The sequence below is a fragment of the Entelurus aequoreus genome, linkage group LG18 (assembly GCF_033978785.1).
Source record: "Entelurus aequoreus isolate RoL-2023_Sb linkage group LG18, RoL_Eaeq_v1.1, whole genome shotgun sequence".
Taxonomy (NCBI): domain Eukaryota; kingdom Metazoa; phylum Chordata; class Actinopteri; order Syngnathiformes; family Syngnathidae; genus Entelurus; species Entelurus aequoreus.
The window spans coordinates 40,045,114-40,060,305 of NC_084748.1; the positions used below are offsets into that span (position 1 = coordinate 40,045,114).

Here is a 15,192-nt window from a genome sequence, read left to right on the forward strand (position 1 = left end):
GTGCACCCTTGTTAGTTACCATGGTTACTTATTATTTCCACCTGTCTCTGATTAGTGTTCGCCCGCTCACCTGCTTCCCGAGCACTAATCAGAGGCATTATTTAAGTCAGTCGGCCTGGAGTCATTGTTTGCTGTATGCAACACGTAGGTTGATTTCTTGTTTCTTGGCTTCTAGTTCATGATTCCAGTGCTAAGTTTTGGTTCTTTAGCTTCTCGTGCGAGTGGCACGCTTTCCTTTTGTTTGGTTCCTGTCTTTTTGTAATGTGTAGGATTTATGACAATAAATCATAGTCCTACCTTCACGCTTTGTCCGGAGTTGTCCGTTCTGCATCCTGGGAGAACAACCCCGCAGTGAGCTGCGACCCTCCACGTGACAGTAAGTTAAAATAATGCGGACACATTTGTTACTGGCTATTTTCACTTCTGTCTTAGGAATATGTATGTGAAAGTAAAATGCAACTATAGTTATTTGATACGTGTTTATATTGACTCGTGCTCTGTTTTAGTAAGTAAGTAATTTTTTTTTTTATAAAGCGCTGTACAAAACATAGGTGAAGTAAAACAACAATTGAATTAACACAACAGGGGCAACATCATAAAAATGATACAAAATGGATTAAAATTGATAGTTAAAAGGTGCGTTAACTAAAAGCTTTACTAAAAAGAGAAGTTTTCAAATGTTTCTTAAAAGTTTCAACACAGTCAAGATCACGGAGGGACTGGTGCAAATTGTTCCAGAGTCTGGGAGCTATAGCCTGGAATACCAGGTCTCCACGGGTTTTAAAACAAGTTTTTGGGATCTTTAGAAGATTCTGGCCTGAAGACCGAAGGCTGCGCCCTGAAGAGGAGAGGAGAGGCATAGCAAGTCATTGATGTACTGAGGGGCCCCACCATGCAACGCACGGAATGTCAGGACTAAAATCTTAAACTCAATGCGGAATTTAACTGGAAGCCAATGAAGACTGGATAAAACGGGGGTGATATGGGCGGTTCTGGGTGCACCGGTCAAAAGTCTGGCAGCCGCATTTTGTACAGACTGAAGTCTCTTTAGTGTTGATTTGATTTGATTAAAAGAGTGAAAAGAGAATTGCAATAGTCAATGCAAGACGAAGTGAGCATGTGAGTGATCATTTCCAGATCCAATTTTGACAACAAATTTCTCACTTTAGAAATATTTCTGAGATGATGAAAACAGTTTTTGGTCAGTTGACGACAGTGACCCTCCAAAGACATGGACTGATCAAACACAACCCCCCCCCCCCCCCAAGGTTTCTGAGGCTGCTTTTAACAGATGCACCCAGAGCACCAAGGGAGTTCTTGATCAGGGGGATCTTTTTATCGGGGGCAATTATCAGAGTTTCTGTTTTGTTTGAATTTATCTGGAGGAAATTTGAAGACAACCATGAATTGAATAACGTGAAAAACGTATTCGGGTGTTACCATTTAGTGGTCAATTGTACGGAATATGTACTGTACTGTGCAATCTATTAATAAAAGTCTCAATCAATCAACCCGTTTTTAATACAGGATACAAACTCCAAGAACTCAGAACTTAGCCTGCAATATTGTTAAAATAATTATTACGTTTGTCTAGCTTGGTGTACTAATGTTTGCTGTGTTGTTGTGTAGCTGCTAGCTTCTGCTAGCCCATTACAGACTACCATGTTTACCTTTTTGTTATGAAAAGACCAACTTTGAGTGGTTATGGAGGACATTTAGATGTTAATTGGCTGTCCAGCTTTGCACAAGTAAATGCGCTGAAGAACTGCTTGTATCGGACTTTATACAGGGTATTTTAGATGGGTTTTTTTTGCGGATATCGGAGGGATATCCGATGTCAATATCGAATTGTGACACCCCATATTAGTATTTTAGTTTGGAAGTCTTTTATAAAAAATATGTAATTCTATTTATTTGCAATGATTAAAACTTCAAAAGTTTACAATAAACCAAAGAAAAATAATTGAATCCATCCATTTTCTACTGCTTGTCCTTCTCGGGGTGGCGGGGGTGGCTGGAGCCTATCCCAGCTGCATTCAGGCGGAAGGCGGTATACATCCTGGACAAGTCGCCACCTCATAATTAATCAATGCTTATCTATTAAAAGTGTATACATTTTAGAAAGTCATATAATTTACAACAGGGTTGAATGCTTTTGAGTCAAAGTACATGACATGGTTAAAAGAAATATGTCTACCTAAATCAGGGGTGTCCAAAGTGCGGCCCGGGGGCCATTTGCGGCCCGCAGCTAATTGTTTACCGGCCCGCCACACATTCTGGAAATACCATTATAAAAATAAAAAAGAACATTAAAAAAAGTGGAATGAGGTGAAATCTAACGAGAAAAAGTTGCAATGTTGACACAAAAGCTGCCATGCAGGCTGTTTTTTTTTCTTTTGTCTTTCTTTCTTTTTCTTTTTTTGCCATTGCTCAGAAAAAAAAAAAAAGACAAAAAATCCATGTTATAATGAATTATTTTCAGGGCTCCAATTACTTCAAATATTTCACTTTAAAATGTTTTATGTGGTAAATATTGCATATATTGTGTAGTAGCCATATAAAAACATTAAAGTTTTCTTTGACAAAAGCGCATAAAACAAACAAAATAATAGTTCCAGCATAAAATCGACAGATATATCTGAAGTTGATCTCGTAACTTAAGTGTTGAAAGTAAAAGAAAAACCTAATAAAAATGTATCACTTTATGAGTGGGGCACCTTTTGGATCCCAAATATATTTAGTGATTTTTTATTTATCTTTTCACTGTGATTACTCAAAAATATGAATGATTTAAAATCAATGGTGTCCTACATTATTTATCTTTTAGGGCTCTAATTACTAAATACTGCATATTTCAGTTTTACTATAAAAAAAACCAAGTTGTTTTTGACAGAAAAGCCATAAAACATTTTTTTTAATTTGTATTACTTTATATCAACTTGAAGTTGATATAGAGATTTACTGCAAGCGTTAAATAATTTAAAAAAAAAAAAAATCTGAGTTATTTTTAACATTTTAATAACTGAGACCCTTAATGGTCCCCGGGACCCCTAAAGGTAAAATAAATAAAAAATATATATATTTTGTTCTGGTTTGAAAATGAAAAATATCAAAATGGCCCCCACATGCTTTAATTTTTCTGTGTGCGGCCCTCAGTGGAAAAAGTTTGGACACCCCTGACCTAAATACATGCATGCTTTAAAGCAGCGTACCATGTTTTAGTCAATTATTTGGTATGAATACTGACTTAATTAAATCACACACATGATACAATACAATATTACAGCACATGTATTTTGTGAAATGTGCAAAACCCAAAACCAGTGAAGTTGGCACTTCGTGTAAATCGTAAATAAAAACAGAATACAATAATTTGCTAATCCTTTTCAACCTATATTCAATTGAATAGACTGCAAAGACAAGATACTTAACGTTCGAACTGGAAATTTGTATTTTTTGCAAATATTAGCTCATTTAAAATTTGATGTTTGCAACATGTCTCAAAAAAGCTGGCACAAGTGGCAAAAAAAGACTGAGAAAGTTGAGGAATGCTCATCAAACACTTTTTTGGAACATCCCACAGGTGAACAGGCTCATTGGGAACAGGTGGGTGCCATGATTGGGTATAAAAGCAGCTTCCCTGAAATGCTCAGTCATTCACAAACAAGGATGGGGCGAGGGTCACCACTTTGTCAACAAATGCGAGAGCAAATTGTCAAACAGTTTAAGGACAACATTTCTCAACGAGTTATTGCAAGGAATTTAGGGATTTCACCATCTACAAATGGTTCAGAGAATCTGGAGAAATCACTGAATGTAAGCGATGATAATACGGACCTTCGATCCCTCAGGCGGTACTGCATCAAAAAGCGACATCAGTGTGTAAAGGATATCACCACATGGGCCCAGGAACACTTCAGAAAACCGCTGTCAGTAACTGCAGTTTGTCACTACATCTGTAAGTGCAAGTTAAAACTATACTATGCAAAGCAAAAGCCATTTATCAACAACACCCAGAAACGCCGCCCGAGCTCATCTAAGATGGACTGATGCAAAGTGGAAAAGTCCACATTTCAAATTGTTTTTGGAAACTGTAGACATTGTGTCCTCCGGACCAGAGAAGAAAAAAAACATCCAGATTGTTATGGGCGCAAAGTTCAAAAGCCGGCATCTGTGATGGTATGGGGGTGTATTAGTGCCCAAGGCATGGGTAACGTACACATCTGTGATGGCACCATTAATGCTGAAAGGTACATACAGGTTTTGGAGCAACATATGTTGCCATCCAAGCAATGTTATCATGGACGCCCCTGCTTATTTCAGCAAGACAATGCCAAGCCACGTGTTACAACAGCGTGGCTTCATAGTAAAAGAGTGCGAGTACTAGACTGGCCTGCCTGTAGTCCAGACCTGTCTCCCATTGAAAATGTGTGGCGCATTATGAAGCGTCAATTAACACAACAGAGACCCCCGGACTGTTGAACAACTTAAGCTGTACATCAAGCAAGAATGGGAAAGAATTCCTCCTGAAAATATTCCAAAATTGGTCTCCTCAGTTCCCAAACGTTTACTGAGTGTTGTTAAAAGGAAAGGCCATGTAACACAGTGGTAAAAATGCCCCGGTGCCAACTTTTTTGCAATGTGTTGCTGCCATTAAATTCTAAGTTATGATTATTTGCCGAAAACAATTTAGTTTCTCAGTTCGAACATTAAATATCTTGTCTTTGCAGTCTATTCAATTGAATATAAGTTGAAAAGGATTTGCAAACCATTGTATTCTGTTTTTATTTACGAATTACACAACGTATATATGTATGATAAATATATGGTTAGTCAGTTTATTGAATGCAAGACAAATGCAACATTCAGAAGGTATTAACAAGTGAATTTCCATCTGCAGCTTTATAAGTACTTTTCAGTTTATTCTAGTCGGACGAGATTTCCCTACAATAGATGTAATATTACAAATGGGTTACATAAATAACCTTGTTTGTGTTGCATCAAAATAGCAACCTTCACCTTTTACATACGACTGTTGCCTTGTCAAATATGTTGTTCATTTGATTTCTGTTTACATAAGCAAGCATATTCAGTATACTGTACATAAAGTACTTGATTTGTCTTTTTCTACAGGGTCCTTTGGTTCCGAGCTCACCAACCGCAATATCAGCGTTTACATCACTTCGGATGCAGGCAACACATGGAGACAGGTGAGCGCATTACTACACTGTAACATTTCATGAATGTTTTATCTTTTAAAAATGCATATTTATTGATAATTTGATGGGGGGTGGTCTTAAATGATTAAGAGGCCAGTAGGTCCAGTGCAAAATTTGCACGAGCAGATTCTTGGTATTAAGTCAGACGTTTATCTGCAATTTCTAAAAAAAACGACAACAAGATCCGGCAAAAGTACACAATTGTGAAAAGGAAAGGAAAAAGCCATGAAAAAAACACCTTCAATAAGAACAATGAAGATAAACTGGCAGTGGAATGAGTGACAGGAGAGCAGAAATATATGCAGACAAGAGAGATAATGAGGTGTGGGTGTAAAGTATTACTAATAGGCATGTGATCATCATTTTTATTTTTATCTATTCTATGTCTAACATTCTATTCATAATCAGAGGTGGGTAGAGTAGCCAAAAATGTAATTCAATTAAAACTACTGTTAATTTAGAGTAATTTGTATCAACTAAAAATTACTCATGGAAATAATGACTTGAGTTAGTATTCAGTAAAAATAAAAAATAACTACTCAAGTACAAGGTAATCGGTGAGTAACTTCTTATTTAGTTAGGGTGTGTGTGTGTGTTCTTGTATTTCTACGCTTCTTGAGACATCAACAAGGAAAAGTACCGTAATTTCCGGACTATAAGCCGCACCTGACTATAAGCCGCACTAGCCAAATTTAGGGGAAAATACAGATTGCTCCATATATAAGCCGCACCCGACTATAAGCCGCAGGGTTTTGATGTGTAATTACCGTAGTATATAGGGGTTCCTGCTACCACGGAGGGGATTGTCGGGACAGAGATGACATTAACAATTATTAACAATAAATCTTTCAATCATTCAATCAAACTTTCACATCTTTGACATGGCGAACAGCATTCGTGCAGAGTACAAATAATACAACGGTGCAAAGTAATACAAAGTGCTCGCCTGTACGTTATCAAAATAACCAGCCTACCGGTATATGAAAAGTCAGTCTTTAATCATTGTGTCATCGTCTTCCTCCTGCGTACTAAAACCACCGAAATCCTCTTCGTCGGTGTCGGAGAAGAACAGGCCGTAAATAAGCCGCACCCTTGTATAAGCCGCAGGGACCAGAACGAGGGGAAAAAGTAGCGGCTTATAGTCCGGAAATTACGGTACCTTCCATATGAGGACCGGTGAACAAGTTAGGACCGATATCATGGTCCCAATACGGAAAACCCATTGCATCTAATAGAGAGCCAAATACTAGAGTCCGTGAACATTGCTCCAAAGTCAGGATTTTTTGTTGATTTGATGTGCATACTAAAAGTAAACATTGACAGGTGCAAAGGCAGCAATGTATGATAAAACAAGACGGCAGCTAAAGAAGGATTTCCCTATTTATCCCGGAAAAAACCCGCCAGGTGATTAGCTGATTGTACGACTTCCGGTGCTGACTTAAGACAACCCGCGTCCCATATGTGACCAAAGAATGAACAAATACACCATGGTACTAAGACTATAGTGGCCATTTACAGTTAGCTTCTACAGCTGGGTTGGCCCAAAGTGTGGCACAGGGGCCATCTGTGGTCCGTGACTCGTTTGTCATCAGCCGTTCCCCCTCTGGTGAACATATGAAATAACAAGTGTGTGTAAGAAATTGAAATGCCCCCCCTTTGGCCAAAATGTATAAAATAAAATAAAATAAATATGTTTATAGAGACCCATCCATATGGATGGATGGATGGATGGATGTATATAGAGACCCATCTGTAAGAACTTGAAGTAAATAATGAAAATTAAAAAAAAAATTACCAACAAAAAATAAAAATACAAACAAATTACTAAAAGCTTACTTATTTTTTATATTTGCACAGTTTGTATGTATTATTAATGTTGTAAATACAAATTTGTATATACTGTATCTAGAAAGGGTGGTCCTAATGATGTATGTGTGTGTGTCTGTGTGTGTGCGTGTGTGTGCGTGTGTGTGTGTGTGTGTGTGTGTGTGTGTGTGTGTGTGTGTGTGTGTGTGTGTGTGTGTGTGTGTGTGTGTGTGTGTGTGTGTGTGTGTGTGTGTGTGTGTGTGTGTGTGTGTGTGTGTGCGCGTGCGTGTGCGTGTGCGTGCCACTACATGTTTTCTTTAGTTGGAAGTCGTGGTGATTGCTGTCTTTTAAGTAGGGGAAGCTTTTTTTCAGCTACTCTCTCAACATGAGTACAAAGACAAAATATATAAAGGTGCTTATATTTGTCACTTACATGTCAAATCGGAACAACGGAATGAAACTTAAAAAATTCTCTGGCAATCGTTTGTATTTGAAGATCGTGGATTTGCACATTTTGCTGTTAATCAAAAACTGATCTAGCCTCAAACAGATCTTCCAAACATCATCATCCTCAATAAATTCTAACGCATTCTATTTCATATTTAATCAATGAAATGTAAACACAAAATTACATATTTTAACACTTTTGACAATCGCCACTGTTAAAAGGGGAATTCTTGCAGGCTGAAATGTGAACATTTCTACTGTCACAGATGACCTCTTATGATATAAATGTCCTAGTTTATAAGGTACATGTTGACATCGCCTCATCTGACGTCATGTCACTTTTTACTGTGTATTTTAATTTGAATGCAGTTATGTGACTGCCAGGTCCAGTCCAACGTCACTCGTGCTTACGTTGGATTGGTGAAACAGATTCATGTGACAGCGCCTGCTAGAAGAAGTCTCCATAACGAGCCGACGTCTTTGCCAGCAGTAATCAGTAGATTACAAAAACCCAAAACCAGTGAAGTTAGCACTTTGTGTAAATCGTAAATAAAAACAGAATACAAAGATTTGCAAATCCTTTTCAACCTATATTCTATTGAATAGACTGCAAAGACAAGATACTTAACGTTTAAACTGAGAAACGTTGTTATGTTTTGCAAATATTAGCTCATTTGGAATTTGATCCTCGCGAGTAAGACCGGATGCTTAATTGGGCAGATCCATCAGGAATTACTGAGACATTTTCTATGCCAACTAGCAGGAGGGAGGCTCGTAACTCAAATTTAAAGCATAATAATGAGCCGAGAGACAGCTCATATCTCAAAACCCTTTTTGTAAGTCGAGGTACGTACCACTGTTCTTTTAAAAATAACCCAAAGTGTTTGTATAATCCATGGGTTTGGCAACCCAAAATGTTGTAAGAGTCATATTGGACCAAAAATAAATAAAAACTATATGTCTGGACCTGCAAACAATTAAAAGCCTTATATAAGTTATAATTAAGACAACGCATGATGTAAGTGTCTATATTAGCTAAATTAGCCTAATCTCAAAGGCTGACGCAAATCTTAGTTGACAGAAATGTTGTATTTTAATTATTATTCTACACATTTTTGCAACATTGGAAATCATTAGTAAAACGGAGGCTTCTCACAGGATGAGATAACTCCTGGAAATTACTGGCTGAAAATGGCCAAAGGTATATATGTGTGTGTCCAAGTTAAAGGAAACGGCAGGCTGTCTTCTTTTAATGGATTTATTACAATCTTTACGAGCTGGATAATGTTTGCTGTGGTCTGGAACAACGTGGCACATAAACAACTATGAGCAATTCAGCCAATATTACATACAGATAATGTGTCATGAGACATGCAAATATAAATTGAATACACTGAGGACATAAGTAAAGGAAATTAAATATAACTACAAACGAGGCATAATGATGCAATATGTGCATACAGCTAGCCTAAATAGCATGTTAGCCTTTATTAGCTTGCAGTCACGGATTGACCAACTATGCCTGATAAGCACACCAGCAAATCAATAAAATCAACAAAGCTCACCTGTGTGCATTCACGCACAGCATAAAACGTTTGGTGGACAAAATGAGACAGAGAAGGAGTGGCAAAAAACTCGTTTTTCTGTGGCAGCATTGGAGAAAGTTGTACACGTAAACAAACTGCGATGAGTTCAAGGATCGCTGAAATTAGTAGGACAAAAACGGTGCTCGCCAAATACTCTCATCAGTGAAGCATGTATAACATAAACAGTGGGATTTCTAACAATTAGGAAGGTTTGTGTCATGTTTGTTCTCCTACAGAAAATATATTAATCTTTTTCCATTTTTTACACATCTCTTTTTACACATGTGGCTCTAGAGCCGCGGGTTTCTGACCCCTCGGTATGATCAAACAAACTCCTTCAGTCAAGAGTGAGCACTCTAACTTTATCTGTCTTTTTTGTTTTGCTCTTGAAGATCTTCAATGAGGAATACGCCGTGCTGTATCTCGACCAAGGAGGAGCGTTAGTTGCAATAAGACATACTCCGCTTCCCATTAGACACCTGTGGTGAGTTATAGCGTGATTCATTCCCGGAGATAAAGCTCACAGTATTAAGGTCGTGAAACAAAAACAAATGAGTTTGTTGTCTAACCTGGGGGCATTATTATAACGGACAGAAAATCACTCATTAGCTTCTGAACATGCATTGACTATTGTATTTTTGATTGCACCTGCCTGTCTTTAAATTTATGGAGAGTCTTTGCTACTGGTGATCAATCTCCACCGGCGCACCTGAGCCCTATGCGGAATATGAAATACAGTCTGGACAACTCTCAGGGTCATTAGCTTGTGCACACAGCCAAGGGGGATTAGTGTGTGGGGTCCCAGTGTAATGGATGTTTATCTTTCCAGGTTGAGCTTCGACGAAGGACGGCAGTGGAGCAAGTACAGCTTCATCAGTATCCCTCTCTTTGTGGATGGTGTGCTGGGAGAGCCCGGGGAAGAGACACTCATCATGACGTGAGTGAAGATTTGTTACCATTGAAATCCATCCTACCATGCTTAATCTCCACGAGAATCTACGGATATAGTGTGTGTGTTTAGATCGGGATTCATTATTCATCAGTTCTTCTATCGAGGTGTCTGCAACTACAAACTGCCCCTATAATTGTTACGGTTTGCTGTACAAGCGTGAATCGTGACTCCCAGATGCAATGAAATGCTGGTTGATACGGTCGATAAAGAGTCTATAGTTGGCTGTGGCTCACAAAGAGTGGCTCGACTGACTAAGATGCCAAAGTAGGGTTGTACGGTATACCGGTATTAGTATTAGAGATGTCCGATAATATCGGACTGCCGATATTATCGGCCGATAAATGTTTTAAAATGTAACATCGGTACTTATCGGTATCGATTTCAAAAAGTAAAATTGATGACTTTTTAAAATGCCGCTGTACGGAGTGGTACACGGACGTAGGGAGAAGTACAGAGCGCCAATAAAACCTTAAAGGCACTGCCTTTGCGCGCCGGTCCAATCACATAATTCATAGTCTATACTGCTCACTAGTGTTACCATATCTGAGCTACTGTGTAGAAATATGGGGAAATAATTACAAAAGTACACTTCATTCATTAACGGTGTTACAAAAAAGATCAGTTAGAATAATATATAATGTTGGATATAGAGAACATACAAATCCTTTATTTATTGAATCAAAGATACTGAAATTCCACGACATGGTGAATTTGCAAACAGCTAAAATTATGCACAAAGCAAACTATAACCTGCTACCCAAGAATATACAACAATTCTTCTCAACAAAAGAGGAGAAATATAATCTTAGAGAAAAATGTAATTTAAAACATTTGTACGCACGTACAACACTTAAGACCTTCAGTATATCAGTATGTGGAATTAAATGATGGAATGGATTAAGCAAAGCAATCAAACAATGTACTAATATGATCCACTTCAAGAAACTCTTCAAACTTAAAGTGTTTACAAAGTACAAAGAAGAAGAACCATGACAAACATTTTCAATTTATTTCATCCATTCATTCATTCATTCATTCTTAAAGTAATCTTACTTATCTCACCATATGAAATATGACTTACTTCACCAATTATTATTATTAAATTCTTACTATTATTTATTTATTTATTTTTATTGTGATTACATATGGAGTTTATTGTGAATAAATTGAGAACAGGAAGTGAATAAAAAAGGTTCAGCAACTGTTATGTAAAGAAAAGGGGTAGGATTAAATAAGCTCTGCTTCTTCCTACTCCTTTTCGAACATGTTGAAAAGAGAAACTGGAAATTGTGATGTATCATGTTGTATGCTTGCATGTTCGAAATAAACTCAAACTCTAACTCTAACTCTAACTCTAATATCTACGGCTTTTCACACACACAAGTGAAGGCAAGGCATACTTGGTCAACAGCCATACAGGTCACACTGAGGGCGGCCGTATAAACAACTTTAACACTGTTACAAATATGCGCCACACTGTGAACCCACACCAAACAAGAATGACAAACACATTTCGGGAGAACATCCGCACCGTAACACAACATAAACACAACACAACAAATACCCAGAACCCCTTGCAGCACTAACTCTTCCGGGACGCTACAATACACACCCCCCGCTACCCTCTAGCCCCCACCACCTCAACCCCGCCCACCTCAACCTCCTCATGCTCTCTCAGGGAGAGCATGTCCCAAATTCCAAGCTGCTGTTTTGAGGCATGTTAAAAAAATAATGAACTTTGTGACTTCAATAATAAATATGGCAGTGCCATGTTGGCATTTTTTTCCATAACTTGAGTTGATTTATTTTGGAAAACCTTGTTACATTGTTTAATGCAACAAAATTAAGCATAATAATGTGTTAATTCCACGACTGTATATATCGGTATCGGTTGATATCGGAATCGGTAATTAAGAGTTGGGCAATATCGGAATATCGGATATCGGCAAAAAAGCCATTTCGGACATCTCTAGTAAAAACAAAGCACTCACCATGAAAGGTGGAGGCAAAACGGCGTACTAAGAATGATCAAACGCTGGCTACACAGAACAGCAACTTGGAAATGCAGTAGGATGCACAGAACACTGAAGACATGCCCAGGCAGTAAGGTAACAACGGCAAGGGTGGAACTACAAAATTCTCGCAGAAATTTTGATGGGCTTGCTATCTGTGCCCTGGATTTTTGGCCAGGGGTCGCCGAAAGCCGCCGTGCTTTGAAGATGGTGCCGAGGGTCTGAATCTGTGAGTTGTAGGTGTAACTGTACAAAACGACCTACGGAGCTAGCCTAAAATGTTAGCATGCTTACATAAAATTGCTAACATTTAGCATGTGTGCTAACGTTAATGGTAAATGGGTTATACTTGTATAGTGCTTTTTTACCTTCAAAGTACTCAAAGCGCTTTGACACTATTTCCACATTTACACACTGATGGCGGGAGCTGAGCAAGACACGTGTAGTGTCTTGCTCAAGGACACAACGGACGTGACTAGGTTGGTAGAAGCTGAGGATTGAACCAGGAACCCTCAGGTTGCTGGCACGGCCACTCTCCCAACCAGCGCCACGCCGTCCCCAGTTAACATTTTTCATATACCAAGTTATATGACTTTAAGGTGTTTGGCTGCGGAAATAGAGGGGGAAAAAAAGTAAAATTAGATGTAAAAGTTAGCATGCTTAAGTTAGCTTGCTAGCATGATATCGTTTATCATGCTATCGTTTTAGCCAGGGTTAAAGTAGACAAGTGTGTGAACAAAACGAGACGTTAAGGGAAAGAATGGCTGAGCGACAAGAGGAGGTAATCTCGCAGTTTGGAGGGTTCTGCTGACAATCTCCGCCATTATAAAGGTTGCGTACCCATTCAATTGGCCCATAGCGATGTAGTTTTCGGAATAGCGTCGCCATGGTAGCACGAAAAGTTCCCAACTTAAAGTCCCACCATCTGCGCCAACGAGACCTTTCCGATGGTATAACATATGTGGGGGTGGGTTGGCCGGTTCGTCTCGTATTAGACCAGGGGTGTCCAAACTTTTTCCACTGAGGGCCGCACACGGAAAAATTAAAGCATATGGGGGCCATTTTGATATTTTTAATTTTCCAACCATAACAAAATATACTGATTTTTTATTTATTTTAGCTTTAGGGGTCCCGGGGACCATAAAGGGTCTCAGTCATTAAAATGTTAAAAATAAGTCGGATTATTATTTTTTTTAAGTTATTTTACGCTTACAGTAAATCTCTATATCAACTTCAAGTTGACATAAAGTAATACAAATTAAAAAAAATGTTTTATGGCTTTTCTGTCAAAAACAACTTTGTTTTTTTATAGTAAAACTGAAATGAACAATATTTAGTAATTAGAGCCCTAAACGATCAATAATGCAGGACACCATTGATTTGAATTATTTCATATTTTTGAGTAATCACAGTGAAAAGATAAATAAAAAAATCACTAAATATATTTGGGATCCAAAAGGTGCCCCACTCATAAAGTGATACATTTTTATTAGGTTTTTCTTTTACTTTCAACACTTAAGTTATGAGATCAACTTCAGATATATCTGTCAATTTTATGCTGGAACTATTATTTTGTTTGTTTTATGCGCTTTTGTCAAAGAAAACTTTGATGTTTTTATATGGCTACTACACAATATATGCAATATTTACAACATACAACATTTTAAAGTGAAATATTTGAAGTAATTGGAGCCCTGAAAATAATTCTATATAATTATATCATGGATTTTTTGTCATTATTTTTTTTTTTTTTTGAGCAATGGCAAAAAAATAAAAATAAAGAAAGACAAAAGAAAAAAAAACAGCCTGCATGGCAGCTTTTGTGTCAATATTGCAACTTTTTCTCGTTAGATTTCACCTCATTGCACTTTTTTTAATGTTCTTTTTTATTTTTACAATAGTATTTCCACAATGTCTGGCAGGCCGGTAAACAACTAGCTGCGGGCCACAAATGGACCCCGGGCTGCACTTTGGACACCCCTGTATTAGACGTAAGAGAAATGTGCGGAACTATAATAACAATGAAGTTTGAAGTATGAGCAATAATAATATGGGCTGCTTGTATCACAGCAGGCCCATAATAATGAACTGGTACTACAATGTTGTGTCCACAGAGCTATATTGACTATTGATTAACAGCTTGCTCTGCAGCCTCCTTAGACTTAGACGTAGACACATTTTAATGATCCACAAGGGAAATTGTTCCACACAGTAGCTCAGTTAAAAAGGATGGAAAGTGTAAGGATGGAAAGGATAATGCAGGTATAAAGTAGACAAAACATTTACTGTAATAGCAATATAAAATATAACATATATGTAATATTTACATATTATATATACAGTATATGATACATACTTATATATTATATTTGTATATAATATATACAATATATAACAATTACTGTCAGGTTCAAACACTGATGACATCTATTAATCAGACAAGAAGCAAGGAACCATGCAGAGACAGAGTTCAATTTAGCTCATGGGGAGAACGCATGGAGTTGCACACTTAGTCACAGTCTCGCCCTACGCTCTAAGGTACAGCTCCCGCGTCCCTCTATTTATTCAGGAGTTCAACAGTCAACATCACTGAAGCCGCCTCTAAAAGGAGTGGTCACATATATCATGCAAAACAGGCCCAGTACGCACAATACGTGACGGGATGTGCTGGGGCCTTGTGATTGCCTTGTTTCTGCTTCGTCTGCGTGCTGTCATCTTATCTTCGTTGAGGTCCTTGAAGTCCTTGGCTGTTAGCGGGCTAAAACAAAGATAACATCTGCGGCTGATGCCACCCCTCAGACAAGAAGTTTTGTCCTTATACAGATAGAAAACATGCAGCTTGAGCACAATAGCTAATAACTATAGCAACGGACTTTAAGCATACTAAAGTTGTGTGATAATACGTTTGTATGTATACATGATTATTCTAACAATTACCATGTTCAATATTACAGATATGTAACAACTGCAGCATACAATAGAGAGTAGATCCAGCAGAAAATAGACATTATAAACAAAGAGAGGTAGCTCACATAGAAGCGGTCAGGTAATAGACAAGAGTAAAGGTACTGCAAGAACACAAGACCACAACAGGAAGCAGACTTAAATATAAAAGCACAGAACTGGAAACGGTGCCAGAAACAAAGATAGTGAACACAATATGTCCTACT

General features: G+C 37.9%; 1 protein-coding gene across 9 annotated transcripts in view; it reads left to right on the forward strand.

Moving 5' to 3' along the window:
- LOC133634127 (VPS10 domain-containing receptor SorCS1) overlaps positions 1-15,192 on the forward strand; it is a 499,576-nt gene that overhangs the window by 393,299 nt on the left and 91,085 nt on the right. For all 9 annotated transcript variants that reach the window (XR_009821878.1, XR_009821879.1, XM_062027161.1 and 6 more), the window contains exons 12-14: positions 5,134-5,210; positions 9,451-9,542; positions 9,888-9,995. Coding sequence is in view for 7 of the 9 variants with exons in the window: in XM_062027161.1 (XP_061883145.1) it covers positions 5,134-5,210; positions 9,451-9,542; positions 9,888-9,995 (277 nt within the window). In the remaining 2 variants the exon portion in view is untranslated. The remainder of the gene's footprint in view (positions 1-5,133; positions 5,211-9,450; positions 9,543-9,887; positions 9,996-15,192) is intronic.